Here is a 26755-nt window from a genome sequence, read left to right on the forward strand (position 1 = left end):
GGCTGGTGGAGGCGGACGGCGCGAGCTCAGTGTGTGGGGCCGCGGCGGGCGGTCTATATAGTGGAGGGCTGCTGCGTTGGCAGAACAGCACAAAAGGGGCCCGCGGGGGGCAGGGGCAGGTCTCTCTCTTTTCTCTTTGCTGTCATAGTCCACGGGACTCATTGTGGTCCCATTCTCTCTGGAGGATTCGGGTTGGTATCATTGGCTGATGCTATTGAGATGGTTTGGGGGGAAAAAAAAAACTAATTTGGGACATTGTCTATTTAATAATAGAAATAGAGCTTCAGCCATTTCATATATAGTCCACACTTTTATTCATACAGGTTGGGAAAAAACAAAAGAAGTCTAAGTGGGGGAATAAGAAAAGCAAAGTCTTAAAATGATAAATATAGGTTAATCTGTTAAGAACTTCCATGATGTCTATGTGCACCCATCTAGAATACTGGCTATGAAAAAGGATGGAAATGGATCCAAACGAATGTTGAAAATTTAAGTTAGTCCCTTGGAAGAACTTCAGGATTAGAAGACGGAAGAAATTGGAGTGTTTTCCTCTGGGGGTTCATAGAGTTTCAGATTTTCCATATGGTAGAAAACAGAGTTCTGAAACTCTATGAACTGAAACTCCATGATCTTCATGGTTCTGCTTTTGTTGCAGAGGCATGGGCAAGAAGTCTGAGAGTTAGACCTTTCTCTGAGCTAATTGTGGTTCTGTGATTCCAAAGGGAAAATTGTTTTAAGATACTCAGAAGAAGTAAAAGAAGATGTCTAAGGAAATAAGAAAACCGAATACATTTAAAACACCAAAACAGATTACCTCTTAGCTTATTATAAGATAAAAACAAATTCCTAAGAAACACATTTCTAGTAGGATCAAAGACAGGCCTTTGTTCTCTGGTGAACAAGAGTAAACAGAGCCCTTTGACTCAGAGGAAATTAATTGTACAAACACAAAGAGGAGCTATGGCTGGAATGGTGTAGGGAGAGGAAGGAATAAATGTCTAGAAGCTGGGACGCTAGGAAGACTTTAGAAAATATTTATTCGTCTGGAAAACAGTTTGATGGACTGGAAAGAGCACTGGAGTGGAAGATAGCCTATGTGTCTAGCCTTTTTCATGTTCAAAGAGTGAGTCACAGCCCTCTGTCAACCCATGGAAGTCTTTGAGTCATAAATCTTTGTAAGTTGGTATTTATGAATAAATGGCGACTATATGCAATATGCTTTTGATTCTTATTTTCTGGTTTCTTGTTAGCCACTATGTAAAGATGTATGTTGAAAGTTACTTATGTTTAAGTAGTGGAAAATAAGTAGCCAGAACATAGCACATAAAAAAATAACCTTATAATTAAACATTAAAGTAATAAAGAATAAATTGAAACCATGTTTTTCTCAGTGCTGTTTCTGAGTCCAGGATTCCGTGGGGAGAAGGTTGATGGATGCAAGCAGTAAAATATGAGAAAGAACTAGAGCCAGGTGTGATGGTGCATGCCTGTAATCCCTGCAGTTCTGGAGGCTGAGACAGGAGGATGGCTAGTTCAAAGCCAGCTTCAGCAACTTATTGAGGCCCTAGGCAACTTAGGGAGACCCTGTCTATAAATAAAAAGGGCTGGGGATGTGGTTCAGTGGTTAAGTACCCCTGGGTTCAATCTCTTGTACTTTTTTTTTAAGTAAAAAACAAAACAAACAAAAAAACTAGAATTCAGAGTCCCAGAGAGTATGCACAGTGTGGTTCAGGAAGTAAATAAGTAAGGCAAAAAAACTCAAAAAGCATAGTGGGGACATTATAATTTCCTGTCAACCACTGCCCTTGTTGACAGGAAATTATAGCTGAAATATAGGATGCATATGGAAAATACAATCAGGGGGATTTGAACTTGGATTTTTCTTTGATCAGGAAGAGAGAAGATTTTATATCAGCCTGGCATTAAAGAAACAAGAAAGTACCCCAGACTTCTCATAGAGCTTAAAAGCTAATGCCTCAGGCCAAAATGTAGTTTGATTAAATATTCTACAGAAAGTTCCAGGAGTGACAAATGTATGTAAGACTTAAGTTCTAGTTATACATAGTGTGCTAGGTAAACATGAAGCCCGAGAATCCTTACAGTGGTGGCACAAAAGCTATGCCAGAGAGCTCTTCACAATTTGCCTAGGATAACTAATTGGGACTGTCATTGGAGGGGGAAGCAGTGCTGAAGGACAGGCACTATGGTCTTGAGCTCTGTCTAGTCCAGTAACATTGCCTACATTTTGGGGTGGTTTCAAACAAAAGTGATGGTGAAAGAGACTTGCTCAGGTTAGGGATTTGCTGTATGCAGGGTCAATCATTTGTATAGTTAGTGTAAATAATAGTCTATAAAATGAAGCACATAAAAATACCATTCTTCTTATTTTCTAGAACTCAAAATATTTTATGAAGCTAAGTCTCATTCCATTAGGATGGAAAGAAAATTTAATGTTCATCATTGTCAGAGTTTCTTTTCTCACATCCACAAGCTCCATAGGAAGATTGTGTGTGTGTGTGTGTGTGTGTTGTATATATATACACACAACACACACACACACACACACACACACACACACACACACACATAGTGCCACAGCATTTCCTTATGGGGAGAGAAGATGCATGGGGAATTACTACAGTGTCCATGGTTAGATATTTTGTTTGGCTGCTGCAGTGTATAGATGGTTTTTATAATGCTTTGTATTGGTTCACACTGTTCACAGTTCCACATACTCCACAGCATTCCTGTTGTCTTAATGGAAGTGTTTCACTTATTGACACTATCTCCCTGGCACCCAAAGGCATTGATTTGCAACTCCAAACAAGAGTTTTCAAATTTGCTCAACTTTGGCCATTTTTTTACCAATTGAGAAACCTATACATCGTGTCAAAGTTTCCAAGAATTCTTTCCTGGACTGCAGTGTATGTTAGTAGAAACTTTTGTAATTTGGGGATCTAAAATGCCCTCTTACAACTGTCTTTTATAAAATGATGTAAGAATAGATGGTACTTAGTTTTTAATTTCTTCTTTTGTTTTTATGTTTTAAATGTCTTTGCCCATCAAAATACAAGTTGGCAACATTATGTACCCATTTGAAGAAAATTGGCCTGGGAAATCTAAAATGTTGAGAACTGCTTGATTGAAATTATATGAAAAATAAGGTAAGAATTTGGGGGTGGTGGATCTTCTTGTTACAGTGTTTTCAAATAATTATAAATTCTGAAGATTCTAGGATAAATTCTATCCTAGAATTATTTCAGAAATGATTCCTCCATAGAACTCCCCATATTAGAACAAACATGGACTTAGGGACATTAGACAAATTGAGTGGCAGTCTTATCCTTACTTCTGACTAGGTATGAGAAGCCGGGTGTGTTATTTAGTGTAACAGAACATCTGTTTCTTCATAAGTATTGTAATAATAGGCTTCTTGTTCAGAATAGAAGCTGCCTATGTGATTGAGCTATTTTTTTAAAAACTTCAAGATAATGTTCTTTATTAACAGCTTCTATTATAAAACTGTCATCCTCTTTTTGTCACATGACATTTCATGTTGAATGAAGTGGTATTACCCAGGCACCTTCATCCCTATCTGCCACCTAAATTGTTAACTATCGTTAATATTTATTGTTCTTTAAAACCCTTCACTGAGATGTATGATTCACCAAGAAAGGCACAAACCTGACTATAAAAGTGATGGGAAACTGGTTCCTTAGTATTTCTCTTTTGAAAGTCTCAAGAAAAAAGAGGCCATTTTCATGTTGGGTGGCAAACTCACTTTAATTTTGTGGGAGAGAAAGAAAAAAATAAGTTGTTTACAAAATATTTGGATTCTTTTTAGGATTTTCCTTCCTTAGAAGATTTACAAGTGGACCTTAGATAATTTTAGCACAAGGAGCTGGCAGCACTGGATCTTGTTGAAATTCCTCCCTTCCTATAGAATGGGGGTATTGGAGGATTCACTTTGCTTGTACCCCAAGACCTGTGTACTGGAGAAGTGAATGAAAGGGAATAAAGGTAGGAGATGGAGGTGGGATGGGAGGAGGATCAGCTGGAGGTGGCAGAGGGAGAGAACCTGGGACAAGCTCCTTCTTGGCCTCCTGTTCCCCAGCCAAAGAATCAAAGGCAGGAAGTGGTTGTTCCTACAATGCAACTCTTCCGCTGTTACCCAACTATCATGGAGAGGACAGTGTTTCCTACACACTAGAAACTTTTTCCATTGGAGATATTATTCTATAGCAGGTAAAAAAGAAGAAGAAGAAGAAGAAATATAGAAAGGTAAGATGCATAAGGAAGTATTAAATATGTATGTCATGTCAGAAAAACATTTTCCCAACCCAAATGTTAACAAATATAAGCACATAACAGGAGAAATATATAAATAAATATTATTCCATTTAATTTTCAATAAAAATTTGTCATGAAATGATTTTAAAATGCTTAGTGAAAGTATTCAATGAATAAGTGATTAATCTGTATTATTTTGCACTTGGTAATGTGCTTGACTTAAATAATGATTAGATATTACTAGTTAGATTTAATACTTACACTTTCTTCTATATAGAACTCTGTGGCAATAAAGATAATGCCATTTGTTCATTTGGGTAGTTATTTTCACCCTCAGTGCCATGTATACCTAGTCCATAATAGATGCTCAAATAAAAAAGATCCTATCTCAGAGAAGTAAGGATCCCTAGTATCTAATAATTAGGCGGTCTTTTAAAAGAAAAAATAAACTTGCACAATGAGCAAGAAGTGTCACTTCTAGGTTTCTATTCTATTGAAATTATGCCATGTCAAGATAAGAGAACATTTACAATGATATTGTTTGCAGCATTATATATAAAAGCAACAATGGAAAATCCCTATGGCGATGGAGAAAGGGTACAATAATTTAGGGGACCTCTGGAATGGGATGTCATTCTGCCATAAAACAGAATGAGATTGATTCTAACCTAGGTACATGTCCATATTATATTCCACTTTACAAGTAAGTTGCAGACTAATATGTACAGCATGATTTCATTTTCATAAAGAAAAGAAGCACATGTTTCACAAGGTATCTATATAAACAAGGAAAGATTTCTAGAAGAGAAATTATAATTATTATATATTTATATATAATTTATTTCATATAAAAATTATATGAAATTGATAGAAATTATGGCTTTCTCTAACATGCCTTTAAATTTGAGCCTATTTTGGGTAGTTAAAGATCTTTTTGTTTGTGGCATATACTTGCATTGGCTGGGTGCCATGTTATGTCCATTCAGTTTCTGCATGTTTGGTCCAAGGCCAGTACTGGCCAGGAGTCACACTCAGGGGAACTGTTTTTGAAGAAGGTGAAGGGCCTGTAACTTTGTACAAAAGCACAACAATGATCATTGGCAGCCCTGGCCTTAGTTACATAGTATAGTATTTGAAAGTGAATAAAACTACAGTTCCTTATATAGTATAGTTAGGCTTTTTGCCAAGTTGAATTTGCCCTCACAACTCATCTGGTTCTGTCTTTTGGGGTTTCCAACCATTTCTTGGGTCAGAAAGAAACTTCTAGAATACTGTTCTTCAAGGCCCTCAGCTGAATGCTTTTTTTCCCAGCAACTGCTCTCTCCCATGTCTCTAGCTTTTTACAAAATTTTATTGGTGCCATATAATTATACATAATAGTAGGATTCATTATTACACATTTGTACTTGCACGTAATATAACAATATAATTTGGTCAGTTTACTTTCCCGATACCCCTTCTTTCCTTATTCCTTCTCCCCTAATTGCCTTTCTCTACTGGTCTCCCTTCTATTTTCATGAGACCTCACCTTCCCCACCCCACCCCGTCTTTTTTTTTTTCTTTTTTCTATCTTCCTTATATGAGAGACAACATTTGACCCTTGACTTTATGAGTTTGGCTTATTTTGTTTAAATAATGCTCTCAAGTTCTATCCACTTTCTGGCAAATGACACAATTTAGTTCTTCTTTTTGGCTGAGTAAAGTAGTAAAGTCCACTGTGGTATATATGTGGTATATATGTGTGTGTGTGTGTGTGTGTGTGTGTATCACATTTCCTATATTCACTCCATTCACCAGTTGCCATGTCTCCGGCTCTGACACGCCGCCCCCCCTTCCAACTTATGGAACTTGTTCAAACTCACAAGTTCTTGAACAGGTCCCTCCCTCATTCTTTTTCTTTCTTTCTTTTTTTCCTTTCCTATATTGGAGATTGAACTCAGGGCAAATGCTCTATCATTGAGCTATATTTCCTCTTTTAAACATTATGAGACAGGGTCTCACAAAGTTGCCCAGGCTTCAAACTTGAGATCCTCCTGCCTCAGCTTCCCAAGTAGCTAGAATTACAGGAGTGCCCCGTATCTATTAAACTTTAACATTTACAGGTGGCTTGATTTGCACACAATTAAAGAAAAACAGAAGTCAAGCAGTTGCCTACAATACAGACTAAATACTTTATTAGGTTCCAAAATGAGAAAATGGAAGTGTTAACCTATTCTAGTATAAATCCACCATGCTTCTCAAAGAGCCTGCCTTAGCGTCTACGGCTCCCCAGTCCTGGTAGTGCCTGTACTCTTGGGGCCGCAGTAGATACTGCCGTCCCCTGTAGTTGGGCATCTCATAGAGGACCCAGCAGCCCTCCAGCACTTGGAGGGAGGGAACCTCATTGAGGTGGAAATGGTCCTGTATGCAGGAGCAGTCCTCGGTTAGCTCCACCATGAGGCCCTTGTGGTCTTCCCTCTCATATAGCCGTATCCGGTGGGAGCCTGCCTGTTCCATCCACAAAAAGAAGAATGGGAAAAAGTAAGTGAGTCTCTTCCACAATTCATCCAAACACCACATGAATCTGGAAGCCAGGGTGTTGTGGTTGTGAATATAGAATCTGAGACTCAAAACTGCTGCGAGGGCTGTACATGGAAGTTTTCTGCTATCATTTAGCAAATATTCATATGCTTAGTTTCTTTCTTTCTTCCTTCCTTCCTTCCTTCCTTCCTTTCTTTCTAATCTAGGAGATGGGATTTTAAAGAGGTGCAGTCTCTCAGAATTGATTACAAACTCAAATATCTTGATTACTAACTCCCTGTGTTAGCTTAAACCTGTATTTTGGGTAAAAACAAATAGTCTATTTTGACCAGTATTCTCCTAATAAGAATAATATCTTCCAATTAATACACATATAAACTTAACAGCAGATTTAAGATTTTAAAAATGTAATTCAATGAAACTTTGGTTTTAATAGTCACTTCCAAATTAAAAGACTTTTCCAAACTTGGATACTACCTTTCCATAACCTATCTTGATAAACTGAGTTTTCATTGTTTTCTAGTCTATAGTACAACGTGTTTAATTCATTTATTAGAAATTCCTTCATGTAGATAAAAATATATTTGCTAGAAACAGTGCCATCTTATGCCCAGCCAACTTTCCGTCTGCAAGTTTTGTTGTGTATCCCATTATGATATTACACTTGTCACAAACAACTTTGACCTAATGGTGACAGAAATTAAAAATAAAACTGGCACTTCTAAGTGGGTTCTTTTTTTCTTTGTTTTCATGCCTGTACACATCTAGGCCCAGGCAGGTGTCTAAAGCCCACTTAACTTTTAAAGGGAAAATTCTTTCCCTCAAACCCACATCAATAAAACATCCCCCAAGTGAGTCCCTTAGGCAGCAGGACTCACTTGGGGGATGAGGCGGCAGGAGCTGATGGAGTCATTGAAGCCCATCCACTGCTGGTAGTCGGGGTATTCCCCCCGCTGCAGTAGGTACTGGTTGCCCTAGTAGTTGGGACGCTCATAGAGCATCCAGCAGCCACTGTCCACACGGATGGAGTTGCAGCGGCTGAAGTAGGTCTGCAGGTTGGGACAGTCGCTGCTGCACTCGTAGCAGCGGCCCTGGAAGCTCCTGTCCTCGTAGAAAGTGATCTGCAAAGGAAAAGTAATTTGAATGAAATCATTTGTTCCCAAAGCACAAAGGCTTTGTTTCCTCTTTTTTAAAATTTTTCTTTAACTTGTGTTCTGCTTACCTTCCCCATGGCCGGTTGACACAGACCTTGCGAGCTCAGTACATTGGAAGCGGCCAGCCCCAGCAGGTCTATATAGCAGGAGGCCTGCTGCGTTGGCAGGAAAACACAAAAGGGGCCGGGGAGGGTGATAAGGGGATTTTATGGATCCCTTTTGCACGCTGCATTCAGGGGCAGTGATTAAAGATTTGCCCTGGTTCTCTGGTATATTCTAACACTGTCCTGTATGTGCTGCTCTGTGTCGCTTTTATTTGGATTCTTACTGTTTTCTAAATTTATCAGCACACCAGTCTGAACTTCTGACCTAAAATTCATGTCTCCACACTATGATTCCATTATACCTCATGAGTCTCCTGGAAAAAATCTGTGCCTTTGTGGAAGTATCTCCAGAATTCTGGGAGGTTTGAATTCTGAGAGAGAATTTTCCTGATATTTTTAGATGACAGAGGCTGGCCTATCTTAGTTTTTATTTTTATTTTTTTTTCTTTACATAAGTTGCCAGTTCAATGCAGGACACAAATCTAGATTCAGATCTCTTGACTGTTTCTGATTGTGTTGACCTTATGCTTTAAAACATAGTTATTAATGCCTAGTTTGGTGGGTGCACCCTATGTAAGTCTATTAACTTGTTATAAGAAACAGAGCAAAGGTTTCTGTGGTCGTGGGGCCCGAGACTGAGAGGCGCATGACTTTATGGATGGCTTCCCCTTTTCCAAGGGCAGAGGAAGCTTTTCCCAGGCAAGAGGGGACCTTTGGACTGGGCCTGTCCTGACTCAAGTCCACCGAATAGCAGCATGGCCTGGCCATGGCAAAGCACAAACTTCTCAAAGCACAAACTTCTCAAAGCACAAACTTCTCAAAGCACAAATTACTTGGGAGAGAGAATATGAAGAATGAGGAAGAAAGCAAAAGAGGAGCAGCCTGACATTTAGAAGCTGCAGCTAAGCCATGCTTACTCTTCTATTAGACATGAACAATCCCATAAAGTGCCAACTTCTGGCAAGATTACTCTGAGACATGATAAAATGAGATGAAATAAGGTCACTTCACCAATTTGTCTAAACTCAAGCATAAATAAAGTTGATGTGTCACCCACAAAATAACAAACACCCCCTTCTCAGCCAAAATAATTAACTGCTACTTGTTTGTCAATTATAATTATCCTAATTCTAGCCTCCTCTTCCCATGGGCAAGATTTATAGAGATAACCAATCATAAAGTTAATCCTGCTTTATGATGATATCTAATCAAGAGTGAACCCCCACTTTTTAGACCCCTCCCCAAATCACACAACCAAGTACAAGTCCTAGAATAGGTTCCTTTCAACCTCTTCTCACGGAAAACATTCCAGTCTTCCCCATCATGTGAGTTCTCCCAGGACACAACCAGTCATAAGCCTAACTTGTTTAAAGACAGGCATATTCCTGGTGGTTTTTAGCTAAAGGACTTTGGCATGAGTAAATGATATTATGTGTATAATGTATGTGGCACATAATGGGCACAAATGAGCTTTAGTAATCCTAGTGACATCGATACTGGTAATGAAGTGAGTGACATCATCAAGGATAACTTCAGCCTACTTATCTCTCTTAAAGATAAAGAATCTCAAGGATTCCTGAGACAATTATTCTCTACAAAGTCTTTTTTTTGGGGGGGGGATAAAAAACAAAGTTAGGTTTGAAAGGAATTTTAGTTTTTAAAAACTCTGTTATGCCTAAGAATCACCTTGTGCCAGGCACCATGGTGCATGCCTATAATCCTAGCTACTGGGAGGCTGAGACAGGAGGACTGCAAGTTCAAAGCCAGCCTCAGCCAAAAGCCAGGTGCTAAACAACTAGACCCTGTTTCTAAATAAAATACAAAAATTTGGGCTGGGGATGTGGCTCAGTGGTAGAGTGCCCTGAGTTCAATCCCCAGTACCCATTCTCCCAAAAAGAATCACCTTGCTTGTTAAAAATGCAAATTACTACAAAGAAAAGAAAATGCAAATTACCAGTCCCAAGATTTGACATCATTAGATCAGAACAAGACCCCTATATTTTTAACCAGCACCAATTAGTTCTTGGACCAAATTTAAAAATACACTTCTGTGATTTATTCCTTCATTTTTTGAGAAGGACATCATGTGTTTTAGCCATCCCCAGGTAAGGCCTTATTAACATCTCTGCTAAGATTCTCTTTAAACCTGTAGACAGAAACATACTCTGCTTTGTAGCACTATTTCTTGTTCTACAAAATTTGGAGAACCAAAGCAAGGTTACCAGCACTTAAATCACACCCTGGTAAAACAGGCAAATAACATCTCAAAATCATTTTGAAATTTGTCCTGACAAATTTGTATTCATGAATACTTTGAAAATGTCTTGGGAACTCCAAAGGTCCCCATACCACACTATGAGATCTACATTACCAACAGTCTGGCTTGGATGCTGTCCAGCATCTCAAGCCCAGGAAACACAGTGGGATGCTAGGATAGTTCTGCATTATGCTTTACCCTACTCAAATCGCTCTCCCCAAGGGAGCAAGGGATTTAATGGTGAAGAAGAAAGAAGGGTATTTAGGGTCCTTATTCTATCTTGGTGATTTTTATCAGTCTCCAGATTCTGCCTAGTCTTGCCTCCTCTCTATGATGCACTCTGCTAAGATGCTGGGATGATGGGAATAGAAACACATCAAGTTACATGCTCATCTGTTCCAAACGCTCCCTGACTCCCGTTGCCTTAATGATCAAGTCCTGATTTCTTAGCACCAGGCATGACCGCCTCTGTCTCTTGCCACACTGTCCGATCATGCTGAACCATTTGTCATTTCCTAAACACATGATGTTATTTTCACACTGCTCTTGGTTTTCAATATAATGATCTTTCTCATGGAAACACCAATTCTCTACCTTTCACCCAGAGGAATGTTACCCTTTCTTGGAAGCTCAGCTCATGCATCAATTCCACTGTAAAGATTTTCTAGAACCTTTTCTAATCTTCTGGGTTGAATTTAATATGGTTCCCTTGGTCCCCAAGTATTGTGTTCATACCACTGTAACAGTAACCTTCACTTATTTGATTATTTTGTTTAGAGATCACACCCTCAAAATAGATATGGGGAGCCCCAGGAGGGCAGGGACTATCTTTGTTTTAATATTCTCACTAATTGACAAAACAAATTGGCACATAAAGTTTACTCTGTAAATGCTTAGGGTGGTGGTGGGGGAATGAATGAATGTTTTTCTCTAGTCTGAAATTCATTGTCATAGTAGTCCCTGGGACTGATTTCCAATGCTCAGCTCACAGGAGCTCATAGGGTATCATTCATATCTAAGTTCAGCATTCGCAACCTTCCGTGTGTAGAAAGACACACTCCACGCTTCATCTATCTAATGGGCTTTTATAATGGTGGAGAAGAGTAAGCAAAAGGAAGAAAACAAGAATGTTGTGTGGTCTCCAAAGCCCTCGACTCTGCAGTCATTTTAACTGTTGAATTTTTTTGTCTTGTGAAATGACCAATTAGTGTTGCAACAGCAGCAGCAATTCTCAGAGTTTTGCTGGTGTCTGAGGCCCAGATAGCAGTCGATGTTATCGTCTACCTTTCTGCTTCTTAGCAATTAATGTGGTGTTTGTATTAAATACATGCTTGGTTAAATAATCATAGATCATTTGAGTGGTGACCATGTAGATCAAAGTGTCCCAAACAAAGAGACTGGACAAGAGACCGGCCTCTGGTTCTCTTTCTCAGTTTATCTCTGATGATCATACAACCAGTGGCAAGAAGAGAGGAATAATCACTGACCTGCCTTTGCTAGACTCCTATAGGATACCCCTTGGAACAAATTGACGATATATTTCTTTTTGTCTAAGCAATAGGTGGTTGTCATTGTCACTTCTGCTCTGACAAACTCACAAAGAAGAAAATTTGAACTCCCAAGTTCCAAAGGGAAGAGAAAAAGAACACATACTAACGTCAGGACCTAACCCCATAACAGCAGGATGGCAAGATTGGGGGAAAAGCTCATGCTGAGACCCCTTTGGGGACATAACTCGGTATGGCAATATTTGGCACTCATTTATGTAGTAGCTTCCACTCTGGTTTCATTGTTTGGTGGACATTTTAGTAAGATTAAATGGGCAAGAAGATATTGCAGATTCAAAGGGCGAAAAGAGGGGGAAAAAAAGAAGAGAAAGTTTTAAGTCTGGACTTGGAAATACCTGTGTGTGTATGGGGGGCAGGCAGTATCTAGAGTGAACAGCATGTAGGTTGAACTGGGGTTGTCTCAAATTCTTGGTTCATTTTAGTTCCTCCTCTCATTCAACTCTCTGAGGTCCCAGCATTTGCACTAGAGAGAGGAGGGAGAGAAAGGAGTAAAGGGTAGAATTAGGAGTGGGTTTGGGCATATCTCTTCCCCAGGTCATTCCCCAGGTGACTTTCTCTTCATGTTGGGATTAAGGGGAGAACAACTTTCTCTTTGCCTAGATACCAGGAATAGGAACAACCAATTTTAAAGAATAATTTTTAAGAACAATGATTTGATTAAAGAAATTCAAGAATTCTAATTTTTATGTACTTCCAGTTCAGGTGTTTCAGTATAATTTCCATTTCTAAAGTCTATGATTTTATGTCTCCTAAGCAAATACTATGAAATAAATAAATAAAACCAAATAAACTTTTGGTTTTCTGATTCATGTTCCCTATATCACTATTAGCAAATAGAGGACTCTGATTAATGTCTCCAGGAAACCAACACTACCTTTGGGAGTTTAAAGGTTAAAAAAGCTGGACTTTAGGAATAGTTAATAGCAAATAATCTGAGAATTGAACTACTTTTTTTTTCTCCTTCTCCTCCTCCTCCTCCTCCTCCTCCTCCTCCTCCTCCTCCTCCTTCTTCTCCTCCTTCTTCTTTTTTTAATGCTGGGGATGAATCCAGGGCCTCATACATGCCAAACAAGTGCTATACCATCAACCCATATCCCCAGCCCCAAATCAAACTATTTTCCAGGGAAAGAACCTTCACATGTAATATATGTATACAATAGACTATCCATGAGTCCTGGTTTTCCCAGAACAATCTTAGTTTGTGCTTCTTGTCCCAGTGTGATTATTAATCATAGGTCAGAAGTGACCCAGTTTAAGACAAAGATTACATGTTCACTCTGTTTATATGCCATATGAGGTGGGATTTGGGTCAATTCATTAGAACCTCAAAGGATGGGATACTTTCAAAGAATTTTGACCTGAAGTCATCTGTTTCCTTGATGAACTTCACAAGAAACAGCCCCAAGAACCTTATTTATTCACACAGGATGTTTTTAGGGATGTTGTTTACTCAATATCCTCTTTACCAGGACTTACAAGAAAACTTTCTTTTAGGTGTTGGTACTGGGGATAATGAAGCTTGTCCTGATTAATGTATTTGTCTTCTAAACTCTGTGAGTTATGAAACTGATCTTGTTTCCTTCTCGGCCTTGGCTGTGTGAGCAAACTCTGTATCTATCTACGCTTAACTCAGCATGTTCCAGTTCACAACTTGAGTTTGAACTTCACTCTTGGTTCCATCTCATCTCTTTCATTTTTGTTTTTCCTCTCACTCAATTTCCTCATCCACTTATTTTTAAATTTATTATTATGAGTTTTATTACCCACTTTAATTCACTTTGAAAAACAAAGGGGAACAAATATGCAGTCACACAGGCTTCTCCAGAAAATTTAGATTGCTTATTTTCTATTCAGCAATATTTTCTATGTATTACTCATAGTACATTATTTCCTATTAAAATGATACAAGACTGAGTTTCTTCATGGGTATGTGTTTTTGGAAAATGCCATTAAATCTTCTACAGAGTTCATAAGGTAAAGAGGCAGTGAATTATATTTGGATTGCAAAACTCATGGAGGAAAGAGGAGAAATGGATTTGGGACAGAAGGGATGGTGACTGTTAGCAGGATAAGGGCAATGCATAAGACAAGCTTGTTTATTTACAAAGCTAAAATAAGAGTCTAGCTGCTGCAAATGACTCCTCATCAGGGATAGCAATGGGGCCAACCTGACGGGATAACTTGAGGTGTTTCAATAAGTACTTACTTATTTATTATTGTAGCTGCAGATATATCCTTATGAAACAACCACAGATTGCTTTAGCCCAGTTGAATGGAACTTTTCTTTGAGCCTGTGTATTTTAGTCATCAGAACATGCCAGAAATACTGTTCTCCACATTATTCCCTTTATAAGCAGTTGCTTCCCATCTTGAAAACACGCTATTATGTTTGGCCTAGTGCCGTTACTCCTCATGAATGCTTAATAGACTGAAAGAAAGACAGGACTCTATTAGTGCCAGAATCACAAGCTACATTCTTTATTAAATTCTAAAGGAGAAAAGTGGAGAATGTTAATACTTCAATAAAAATCCATGACTCGTCTTAAAGACCCAGCTTTGGCATTTGCAGCTCCCCAGTCATGATATCTCCTGTATTCCCCTGGCTGAAGCAGGTACTGCCGTCCCCTGTAACTGGGCATCTCATAGAGGACCCAGCAGCCCTCCAACACATTGAGGGAGTGGATTTCATTGAGTTGGAAGCGGTCCTGAAGAGAGAGACAATCATCTGTGACCTCTGACATTTGTCCTCTAAAGTTATCTCTCTCATAGATCTTCATTCTGTAAGTGCCAGGGTGCTGGGAGGGCAGACAGGAAAGAAAAGGCAAATCAACACAAACAGAGAAACTAAAGTTCCAAGCCCCATGCTTCCCTGGGTACACCTGTCCAGAAATGCTCTGGATCCAAGTTTGCTACCAGAACAATCATATTGCAGTATTCAGAACTCAGAAGCCACCTATAGCTCACTGTTAATGAACCTAGTGATCCATGGGCAAAGCAAGGACGCAGCTTGGCAGCTTTTCAGCCTCCACCCACCAGCCCCCATCCTCAGATATTAAGATATGCTTAAAATAAAATTTACCACTTCATTTAAGTGCTTGGTTTTTTGAGAGAGCGCTTCTCAAAGAAGAAAAGTGAGAGTCATTGGGAGGGAAGGTATCATTTGATATATTACTGTTGTTAAAATTATATCAGCATTTGCTTGGCAAAATATCAACATTTAGCTATTTTCTGCAAGACTGATATACTGATTTTCATGTATTTTATGGAGCATAGGATTATTAAGCTCTTGTGACAGAGAAGATGACATGTTTCCCTCATCCCTGTTTTTCATATCTGCAGTTTGGGTTCAAATCTCAAACCAAATGACTCCTCAGCTCCCTCCCTGGCCTCTTATCCTCAACTTAGCCATTTCCCTGGGCAGCTAGGATCGCCTTAATGAGTTCTGACTTGATGGCACTATATCTCATACCTCCCACAGTCCCCTTTTCTAAATACTCTGCAATCACTTTCCAGAAAATACTGAATCTCAAACGTTGGTTTGGGATTGTCTTTTCCTCTGATTTATATCTATAAGTGAGATAATTAGTTACTGATCACTACATTGGAATAGAAACCAGAAATTAAGAGGAATCCTCAAGGAGAAAAGTAAGGCCAAACAAATCAGAGAATTTTTAGTCAAGCAAACAGCTCCAGATTGTACTCATAAATTTTGATTCATTTGATTTCTAACTTTATATGGCTTGGAATGAACACTTTAGGCAATTATATCTTGAACAAATAGTAAATTCCATCTCCCCAATATCCTAATTTTTCTGATTTGATTTTTGGTTTCTTAATTTTTGATTGCACGTAAGATGTAAAATCTGGGAACATGAATTTTTTAAAAATCCCACCACCGAGTTCATGAAGAAAGGCTTTATGTCTAAGGTATCTGTGTACACCGGCCTGCGCTCGCTAAGCATTTCCACTTCCTGCTCTCTAGCTGGAACTATTATGTTTAAGATAAAGTTTTGTTTGTTTTTGGTGCTGGAGATGAAACTCAAGCCTACTGAGCTTGTGCTCTACCACTGAACTACACCCCCAGTCCCTACCTAAGATAATGCCTTTACGTGGTTTTTATTTCCAGAAGCCAATGGCACAGACAGAACCACACTCACTTGGGGAATGAGGAGGCAGGAGCTGATGGAGTCGCTGAGGCCCATCCACTGCTGGTAGTCGGGGTATTCCCCGCGCCGCAGTAGGTACTGGTTGCCCTGGTAGTTGGGACGCTCATAGAGCATCCAGCAGCCACTGTCCACGCGGATGGAGTTGCAGCGGCTGAAGTAGGTCTGCAGGTTGGGGCAGTCGCTGCTGCACTCGTAGCAGCGGCCCTGGAAGCTCCTGTCCTCGTAGAAAGTGATCTGCAAAGGAAGAGTGGAAGCATGAGCGATTTGCCTCCACTGAGGATGCTACACCAGGGCCAAGATGGAGCGTTAGGTCCCCACCCAGGACTCACCTTTCCCATGTTGGAGGGGCAAACAGGGACGTTCTCTCGGTACTGTGGATCTCTGGATCGCTGTATATATAGCAGCCCTGACTGCTGCCTCCACAGGAAATCACACAAAAGGGCCCATTGCCGGAGTGAGGGGATTTGCAAGCTCCGCGCTCTCCCTCCCCCTGCCCACTGGGGTTGGCTGAATGGTTTACTCTCATTCTTTCTGGTAGGTTCGAGTTGCTCGAACTAAATTTAGTGAACTTAATTCACTAAAGCTGTTGTTGCCACCAAAGTGAAAAGAGTCTTTACTCTTTTGGTTGAGCAAAAGGGAGAGCGAAACTCTATCCCTATGATTTTATTTTATAGTTTACTGTGCTTAATTGACTTCTCAAAGGTGATTATGTTTGGCACTCAGGGACCGGTGTTTTGTTTTTTAACTTTTTAAAAAACTTGAATTTAAGTAATAAGGAAGAGGGAATCTTAAGGAAGAGGGAATCAAGAGAAGTAATCTGTAATCTGTGAAGGTGTTTTGAAAAGCATAAAGCTTACTTAGAATTCAAGATTCCATGATCATCACTGTGATTTGGGGAATCACCTTGAATAGAATTATTACTAGACTGGAATTCATAGGCTCCTGGAGGCAGTGGAGTCTCTCTTGTTCATTTAGCCTTGAGCCCTAGAACAGAGGTTTGGCACACACATTTAGTGGGCCTGCAATACTGGAAGGAAAGCAGATAATTGTGATCTTCCTCCATTCCTCCCTAAGGTCCTAAATGCTTCTTTCTGCTGTGGCTGCCCAAATTCTGCTTCCTCTTTGCCATTCCATCTCTTCTTCAAATATCTTAAGATCTTTCTTCTTAAAAAATCATTAAAACCCTTGCTTTCTTGACAAGGGCAGTTTGAGTAGTGTAAGAAGTTCTGCAGAAGTATCTCCCATCCAGGTCCTTGAACTTAGATGCTGGACAGCATCCAGGCTAGCCTGTCTGGCTTCTTGAAAATGTGGATCTCACAGTATGGTGAACCCTTTGGGTCCCTGAGACAATTTCAAACTGTTCATACCACCAAGACAGTTTTCAAAATAATACTAAGATGTCATTTGCCTTTTATTCACTCTCATTCCTTCATGAATGGGCAGCGTTGTTTTTCCAGAGGCTACATGGCAATTAAAGAGATTTTGCAAAAATGTAAAAACGATGCTACATTTTTCAATACTCATTCTTTGAAAATTTGGTTGTTAATCATAAGCATGTATTATTTATGTAGCATGCAGTAGGTTTACTGGCTAAGACCCTTCAGGGCAAGAAAGGTAAACCCATACCTGGGGTATGCATTGATTCCTATCAGGGTGAGTCATTATCCCTTCCAAGGGGAAAGGGAATCCAGGTATTCAGCTCATCATCAAGTGGCTGATTGGTCTCTGCAAGGTATGGGCCACATTGAGGCACATTGGGTCCTTCTTGCTGGCAGATTGGACATTGTACAGAGATAGTAGCTGATTTTGCCTTGGCCATGTGGGAGCTAAGGCCTAACCTTCACCTCTGCCACCATGAACACTTTGCTCTGCCCAGGAGGTCATTGTGTCAGCACTAGGGTAGCTGATGGCAGAGAATGATTGATAGCCAATGACCAAATCATTTTTTCTTTTATTTGTGGAGGGAAGTGGTATTGGGTTTCAACCCAGGGGTGATTTACCACTGAGCTACATTCCTATTCCCTTTTAAAATATTTAAATTTTGAGACAGGGTGCTTAGGGACTCATTAAGTTCTGGAGGCTGGCCTTGAATTTGCCATCCTCCTGTCTCAACCTCAGAACACTGAGATTATAAGCATGTGCCACCATGCCTGCTCCTAAATCATTCTTTCTGCTTTGTTGTTTAGTGTGCCTTCCATGGTGGATGCCCTGAATAGGCATTAATATGGGGATACAATCATCTTCATATTTTGTACCCACTCCTATGTTTGCATACACATTTCTACCCCAGATCTGCTTGTCCTTAACCTTTCTCCTTCCTGGCCCTGGACCAACCAGCCATCAGTCACTCATCACCGCTCAGTATTCTATATATATCCTAACCTGTCTATTTTTCTTTCTACACAAAGTGGATGGGCAGGGACACCTCCTCAAGGTTGTTCCTGGGAGCATTTCCTTCTCTGCTGTTTTGGGGGCCACCCTTGAGGGAGCCATGATCATGCAGGAGCCCTCCATTTGGGGCTTGTACACACACACCAAGGCAACCATGAGAGAACCAAGCTCACCCAGCCTTTTTCCTCTTCCATCAGATTGTGAAAAGATGCCTGCAGTGCGATTATAAGCGTGAGCTGGGAGGGAGCAGGGCAATAACAGAGCCTCAGCCAGTCCCACAGGGAACTCTCCAGCTAGAGTCCTTGAGGATGAGGTAAGGGGACCAGGACTGTGTCCCCGCATTGCCCAATCATCTGATGTGAGCTGTGGCTATGGAGGGGCCTGAGCTTGGACAAGACAGCACCCTTCAGCAGAGGGAAATTCCTTGAGACAAACTCAGCTTTCAGCTGTCAGTATCTGGGAGAAAGAGTGACTGACCCTGAGTGGGAGTCTGGGCAGCGCACCAGTGTCCTCTGTACGAGAAAGTAAGTATTGTTGATGGTCTCACTGTCTGAGACAACCACAGTGAACCTTTTGGTATTTATCTATGTATAAAACTCATGTGTGGTTGTATTACTTACACAGTGTGGCATGCTCTTGTGTTCTTCTAGGTAGTTTTTTAAATAAAGGGATTAATAAAACTGATTAAGGTGATTGTATTTAGCCTTTTTAACACAAAGGTGTTTTGTTTTGGTGAAGCAAGACTTTTAATGAGAAGTCATTCTGGACCCTCTACCATACCCATACTTAAGGCCTGGTCAGTGTTCAAGAGAGGATTCCGTTCAGCTAAGGGAGTCACTAAAAGATATATACAGGGTCATTTTCCTGTGTTGAAAGTTTGAACCCTTGGAGACAAAATTCACAACCCCATTTTATGTAAGAGACTGAATATATTCAGTGCCATTCATAGGTGAGGATCTGAGGATGATAATGAAATATCATGGAGTAAAAATTAATCTGACTTAAAATTACCCTGATTTTTATTTGTAGTATAATGTTTAAATAATTTACAACCCTGGGGAAATGTGCTTTTAGTCACATAGATACACTCCATCTTTGGTTCTGATGCAGAGACACCAGTAATCTTAGGAAAGAAAGTAAATTATCAGGAACACAAGGTCAGGATGTGATCAATTCTAATAGAAGAAATTTAAGGATTAAATATGTCTCAGCATCAATTGTAACTACTCATAGAGGGCCTACTTGGGCATTTGTCCCCACTGGTATGTGCTTTTCTTTTGAGCCTTGGGAGCTATTGCCTCCTGGATGATGGGTACCTTAAAAAGGTCCAGGGTCTTTTGTGGGTCTGGAGTTTGAAGGAAGACATCCTTGAGAGGAGATGATCCTGGATGTGGAAATAGTCTTCAGGGAGCTCCCACATGTGGGCTGTGTTGCTATCTGTATAGCCTTGTCTTCTGGGAGCTGGTGAGCTGTGACATGAAACAGAAGAAGAAAGAAATTAACACAAACTTTAGTCACCCTGGCTTTATAGGACTTGTTAAAACTTTTAAAAGCTTAACTAAAAATAATGTTTTTTTTTTTTTTTTTTTTTTTTTTTAGTGCTTAGATAACACTGAACAGAGAGCCAGCCTTTGTTCTGGCACATTCAGTCACATTGTAATCCCAGGCTATGATCAATTGCCTGTAATGAACCTGGGCTTTCTCCTTGGTGTGTACAATGAGGTAGCTACTTTCTCTCCACTTCTCATGAGACTCCAGGTTTACTCTCCTGGCAGGGGCAAGGACCCTAATACCTGATAGGCCCCAAGAATCTCATCCACTCTATAGCTTCCAGATGCCGGGCAGCTGGTATTTCTAGAGAACTCCTGTAAATAGCTGATAACCACCGCCTCCCAAGCCCCAACTGAGCAGCTTGTATATCCCCCCAGTGACTCATGATAGACTATTATAAAAAGTGAACTCCCTAGTGGATAGATGTCCCTAGAACAGAACTCCCACAGTATCCACACCCCGCCTCTGACCTGGCTCTCTGTGGGATAGAAAAGCACGGGAGGAGGTGGTAATAGGCTGGCTATAGCCCATTCCTAGCCTTATCGTGTGACATTGTAGAATTTGCCCCAACCTCTCACACAACCAGTAGCAGTCTTAAAGGAGCCCTGGGGTAAACAATTAAGTCATACCGAGCATCACATAAAAATACCTAGAAATAAAATATTGGCTCAAGAATTTCAAGCGTTAGCTTCAGCAAATAAATGTAAAATCGTGAGAATGTCCAGGCTTCAACCAGAGGCCTACACTCAAGTCCTTTCAGTCTTGCAGTCAGCTTCTTATGTTGGAGCGTGAGGGACTTGAGCTGGGTAGAGTAGGGCCTGTGAATGATGCTTTGGAGGCCTGCATAATTGGCTTGGTGGGGCACCTAGCACTTACAAATGACACCAACTGGAATGACCTACCCTGACTGACTGCCCCATGGCTTTGCTTTCACACTCCTTCCTCCAGAGCTTTTTAAGTGTTTTCATTGCAATACTAACAATATTGTGAGATTGTTGAATAGGCATTATTTGTTGAGCGATGTCTACACACATCCATGCACACTTCTGCAGTTTCTGTTATTGCTCATATAATCTTTGGAAAGACAAAGATTAACTTCCTTCAGCCTCAGTTTCCCCATTTATAGAATAAGAGTGACAATGAAAAATCAAACAAAATATTGGATTTGGAAGCACATAGTAAATGGTGAAATAATACTGATGACCAAAAAATGGAATCAGATATATTGATAAAGAAAAAATCACTCACAACATTTGCCAAAGATGGTAAGGCAGACTTTGGAGATAGGTATAGAGACCATGGAAATGGGATTTTGCAGTGGAGAAGAGAAATTGCTTTTGGTTTCATCTCCAGTGTGGCCATGTGGAGATTTGTAACCAAGAAACATGGTGGAGGTCAGTGGACGGAAAATCACTAAGAGGAAACATTAAGAAATTGGATATCTAGAAATAAGATGTTGGTTCAAGAGTTTGGGGAGAAGTTGGCTTCACTAAGTCCAAAATCGTCAGAATATCTGGATTTCTGGCTAAACTGACTTGACAGTATTATTACTGAAGGTAGGCCAAGGTGGGCAGTTACCAGGGATGGGAGATGGTCAGTAAACTAACTTAGCAGGATTCTTGCTCCAACCAAATTCTACCAGGATAGAGAGGAAAGTCCAAGTTTAGTAGATCTAGTCAGGTTGAGGACTCAGAGAAGACTGACTTAAATATTGGTCAAAGAGAGTCTTTGTTAATATTTTAGTAAATGCTACAGGTGAGTATTCACACCTTTGAACATCAATTAATAATATGTTTGCATTTCTGACCTTTGGTGTCATAGTGTCTATACTTTTGCCTGTGGTATGGAGACTGAATGTGATCAAGGGATAATTTCACACACAGTATTAAGAAACTTTGATTTAACTGATTTAATTTTCTGTTTGGTAATTTTGATATCTCCATCAAACGATGACTCTGTGTTTGTGTGTGATCTTGAGTCGGGTGCAAAGGGAGGTATAACATCTCTGTGCATTTAGAGAGGATGGAGTCATTGAAGTCTACCTGCCCCTGGTGGTCAATGTACCTGCCTCATCACAGAGCATCCAGCTCTGGCAATCCACCTGTGTGACCACATTGCTGCAGGACTGCAGGTTGGAGTGGTGGCTGCTGCACTCACAGGAGTTAGTGCAATGGAACATGCCAATAGTCAGGAAAATCCTCCAATGAACACATAACCGTGAGTTCATGGCCAGCCCTGTCCTAAAATCACCTCACTGTGGCTGGGGGACTATGGTGCAGAAGCCAGTTTTATTTATCTGCTGTAATGGAGGTTTAGATGTGTGAGCTTGGTGTGTGTGTGTGTGTGTGTGTGTGTGTGTGTGTGTGTGTGATTATATCAGGTCTATCAGGTGATTTAACCTGGTTTGCCTAGCAGCAGAACTTCTCCCTTTTTTTCATACTACTAATGCAGTTTTCTTCCTCCTCCTCCTTCTTCTCTCCTTCTCCCTCTCTTCCTCTTCCTTTTTTTTCTATTTTGCTATTCATTACCTTGTAGCTGTGATACTTTTATTAAAATGCTTCATGGTAGCACATGCCTGCAATCCCAGCAGCTCAGGAAACTGAGGCAGGAGGATCACAAGTTCAAAGCCAGCCTCTGCAACTTAGCGAGGCCCTGAGCAACTTAGCAAGACCTTGTCTCAAAAAAAAGTTGGGGGGCTAGGTATATGGCTCAGATATTAAGTGCCCCTGATTAATCCCTGATACCCAACCCACTCCAAATGCTTTGAGATCTTTGAAACAATTTGGAAAAGGACAAGTCAGGAAACATGTCCTTCCACTTACCGTTTAATTGAATGTTTATGGCTAAGTAGAGAAATAGTGGACATAGACAAAATTCACCTGAAAACTATATTTGTTTTAAATTTTGGCAGCCCAGAAGGGCTCACAAGGGAGATTTATTCCCCCCCCCCCCCAGAGCATCTGTGATGATCTAGGCATATGGAAGGTTGTTGTTCCCAAAGACTAGAACATCTTCACTGTCCCTGAAGTTGAACTCCTCCTTCCCAGTCTTCACAGCAGTCCAGGACCCACTTCCTAGGAAATATCTTCCCCAAACTGACTCTTCCTCCTCTTTCCCTTCCATTCCATGTCTCCATGATTTCATTACCGTCCAACAGCCCTTAAGCATTGTCTTCCTTGTAAGGTGTCTCCTTTCCCAGGTTCAGTCTCTTCATCAGGTTTATGAGCCCAGGATAAGCACCATGCCACACTTCTCCATTCCCTATAACTACTTACTAATTAATAGGATGTGTGAATGGAGCCCCGGACACATGAATGACAGTTAAACCAATAATGATTGCTGTCCCATTCTGGAAAGAAAACAACTCCCCCACATGAGGTCATTCATGTGGGTGTCCAAAGACCAGACATTACACTCATGTCCCAACACGTGCTTTCTCCTGCTCGCCCACTACCACCACACTGCTGGTTCTGTCCTGTTATTGGGGACCTGGGAAGACTGGCCTGCTGTGTAGACAGAGTGGAGGCTTCCCTGGGGAAGTGGAGGGCATTGAAATGGACCAGAGCATAATCAGGCCTGTTGTGTTAAGGTCTCAGAAATCAATAGACAGGAGAGATGGGCTGAGAGAGTGAAAATGGACAGGAAAAAAAAAAAAAAAGGAAGCAAAAAGAGTTCAGTAGAATTTTTGTGAAGGGAAATGAGAGAAATTATCAGTTTCTTGTATTTTAGAAGATGAAGGGGTCAAGGCCGCAAGACAGGCTTTGTTATAACTCTTTGTATTGTCAGCGACCTCCACCCCCACTGTCCTAGAGCATGAGGTAGATTAGGAGACTGAAGATTATTTGAGTCCTTTTTATCACAAATAGTTGAATACTGAATATAACACTAAAGTTATATATATATATATATATATATATATATTGTTTTCTTTAAAAATAAGTACAGAACTCAGCCTTAAAAAGATAGGCCTTTTTATAAATCAGAAAAAAAATAAAGTCATTTAAGATCCTTTAGGAACTCATAGTTAAAATAAGAAATTTTCACATCAAAACATTTGAATCAATCTAATACAACCCTGGCTTCAGCCATGTACAGTAGCCTAGCACATGCCCATAATCCCAGCAGCTGGTCAGGGAGGTGAGTGATGAGGCAGAAGGACTGCAGTTTTGAGGCCAGACTAAGCAGCAAAGATCCTGTCTCAAATTAAAATTTGCAATGGCTGGGAGTGTAGCTGAGTGATAGGTGGAGCACCTGTCTGGCATGGGCAAGGTCCTGGGTTCCATCCTCAGCACTGCAAAAACAAACAAACAGATGTAACCCTGGGTTCTTCTAAACCTAAAATCATTTAGGACATATCAAATTTACCTGAGGCCTTTTAGAAGCCTTAGTGGTTTATTTCCCTCCCTTCTCAACTCATGTGCAAATGTTTTGGTTTAAAATCTGCGTTCTCCTGTAGCATTTTCAGAACCCTCCTCTCCCTCCATGGATTACGCTTTTCTTTCCAATCCTCACAAATCTGAGCTCCATCCACATCCCATACCCCCAAGAGCTGCCCCTTGGCTACAAGTGTCCTCAGCAGGAGAGTCCTGATGAAGACTCCCTCTGAAGCCTTGGGAGTGAGGTTCAGTCTAATGGAGGCAATTCTGGAGCTCCCAGTATAAGGAGTATGGTTTTGGAGGAGAGATGTGGACACAGCTCCTGGCTATAGGTAAGAGTTCAGCTGGAGGAGGCCAGAATGAAGCTCTCTGAAGAACCCAGTCCAGGCCAGGGGCCATGACTGACCAAGCCTAACTGCAGTATGATCACCATGGAGAGACGAATCCATAAAAATATGCATAGATAATGAATGGAGGATGCAAGAATTGAACTCATGCCTATGTGCCCCAAGGCCTGAATTAATTATCTTTCCGTATACCAGTGACTTGTTTTAGATGTTATACTTTCAACTGTGCCTATCTTAGATCTTCTTAAATCATACACTTCTCATATCAGGTCCAATGCCATGTTTTGTTCTGTTGTTTTAATTTCCACAAGCCCAAGCACACCAATAGCCTATCTATCATGAGAATCTTTGGTCCTTACAGGAGTTCCAGTAAATTTCAGCATTTTAACCAACCGATTGATTTCTTCAGGCTCACTGTAAGATCTCAGCATTTAACCAGTTGTAAAGGGCTCCGTAATTCTTGGTTCATCCATTTGTGTGTAGACTGCTAAGACAGCAGTAATAGGTAACTGTCAAAAGGACACTGAGAATTTCAAATCCCTTTAAAGTAGAGAAATATTCTGGAAAAAGACTCATTTACTCTGATGTTTGTCCTTACAACATCTGTGTATACAGCATGTCCATGTACATAGCACAACTTTAGCAAAACCAATGGAGTTATAACTCCAACATACTAAGCCTCCACTGCATGCTAGCATTTACAGGGGAATTTCATTTATTCCTCATGGGAAGATGAAAGTAGAAAAACTGGGGCTAGGGAGGATAAATAACTTGCTCAAGTCCATACATCCTCTAGGTGGTCAAGCCCAAAACCAAATTTGTGGGCTTCAAAGCCCACCTTGAACCATTGGCATAACTCCCCTCAAAACTGAATGGAGTCTGAAGTGTTGGAGCTGGAAGGAAAACTAGAACTTATCTTGTCCAAACCCCTCCTTTTATAGAGGAGGAGACATGTGGCCTACTGAGTTTTATCAGATAAAATGCAGTTTTCTAAATCTTTCATTCAGCTAGATTAAAACAAAACTTGAAGTTAATCAAATTATTTTCAGTGAAACATGGTACCTAGGTTTTCTTTTTTGTTAAAATAGAGTTCAGGAACCATTAATCTACCTGTTATCTCTGTAGATCTGCTTGCCCTGAGTATTTCCTATAAATGGAATTGCATAATATATGGTCTTATATTATGGTCTTATATTATGGTTTTATATTATTATGCATAATATATGGTCTTGCTTCTTAAACTCAACATAATGTTTTCCAAGTCCATTTATATTGTAGCATATGTTAGTGCTACATTCATTTTTATGGCCAAATAATATTCATTTTATATATTTATCACATTTTGTTTATATAAAAATCCATTGATATTTGGACTTTTGTGTTGTTGCCATCTTTTGGTTATTGTGAATTGTGCCACTATGAGGACTTATGCCATAAATTTTTGTTTGAATATCTATTTTCAATTCCTTTGGTTATATACGAGGGTAGAATTGCTGGGTCATAAGATAACTGTAAGTTTAACTTTTTGAGAAACTTCCAAATCATTTTCCACGGAGACTGTACCATTTTACATTCCCACATTTATGATTTATGAAGTTTCCAATTTTTCCACATTATCACCAACACTAGGTATTTTCTGTTTTGAAGATTTAAAAAGATCATTATAGACACCCTGATAGACATTAAGTAGTATCCCATTGTAGTTTTGATTAGCTTTTTCCCTAATAACTAATGATTTTGAGCATTTTTTCATTTGTTTGTTGGCTATTTATATATCTTCTTTGGGAAAATGTATATTCAAATACTTGGCCTGTTTTTTAAATTGGGTCATTCTAGTTTTGTTGTTGAGTTGTAAAAATTCTTTATATATTCTCAACTTTAGAATCTGATCAGATATATGACTTGGAAATATTTTCTCACATTCTGTGAGCTTTTTACCTTCTTTCTTTATTTTTTTTTAATTTTTTATTTGTTTTAATTAGTTACGCATGACAGTAGAATGTGTTTATACACTTTAATATATCATACATA

General features: G+C 40.0%; 1 protein-coding gene and 1 pseudogene across 3 annotated transcripts; both read right to left on the reverse strand.

The window, feature by feature from the left end:
* Positions 1 to 6504: 6504 nt before the first annotated feature.
* On the reverse strand, positions 6505 to 8041 carry LOC144255173 (gamma-crystallin C-like; annotated as a pseudogene).
* A 6371-nt stretch (positions 8042 to 14412) lies between these two features.
* Positions 14413 to 16397, reverse strand: LOC144255174 (gamma-crystallin B). 3 transcript variants are annotated; one of them, XM_077799311.1, is made up of 4 exons: positions 16389 to 16397; positions 16047 to 16293; positions 14847 to 14856; positions 14413 to 14671 (listed from the first exon to the last, which is right to left on the reverse strand). In XM_077799311.1, the coding sequence occupies exons 1-4, from the start codon at positions 16395 to 16397 to the stop codon at positions 14413 to 14415; spliced, it is 525 nt and encodes a 174-aa protein (XP_077655437.1). The 3 variants fall into 3 exon arrangements, with proteins under 3 accessions (XP_077655437.1, XP_077655434.1, XP_077655436.1); XM_077799308.1 differs by lacking the exon at positions 14847 to 14856 and having other exon boundaries at positions 14413 to 14688; positions 16051 to 16293; XM_077799310.1 differs by lacking the exon at positions 14847 to 14856 and having other exon boundaries at positions 14413 to 14688; positions 16042 to 16293.
* Positions 16398 to 26755: the final 10358 nt, after the last annotated feature.

This window comes from Urocitellus parryii, chromosome 1 (genome assembly GCF_045843805.1).
Source record: "Urocitellus parryii isolate mUroPar1 chromosome 1, mUroPar1.hap1, whole genome shotgun sequence".
Lineage (NCBI taxonomy): Eukaryota > Metazoa > Chordata > Mammalia > Rodentia > Sciuridae > Urocitellus > Urocitellus parryii.

Excerpts from the sequence above, each read along its gene's own strand:
- LOC144255174 (XM_077799310.1), bottom strand. Across the intron at positions 14,689-16,041 it reads TCATTCCCCAAGTGAGTGTG|CACCCTGGCACTTACAGAAT; the intron begins GTTCTGTCTGTG and ends CTGCCCTCCCAG.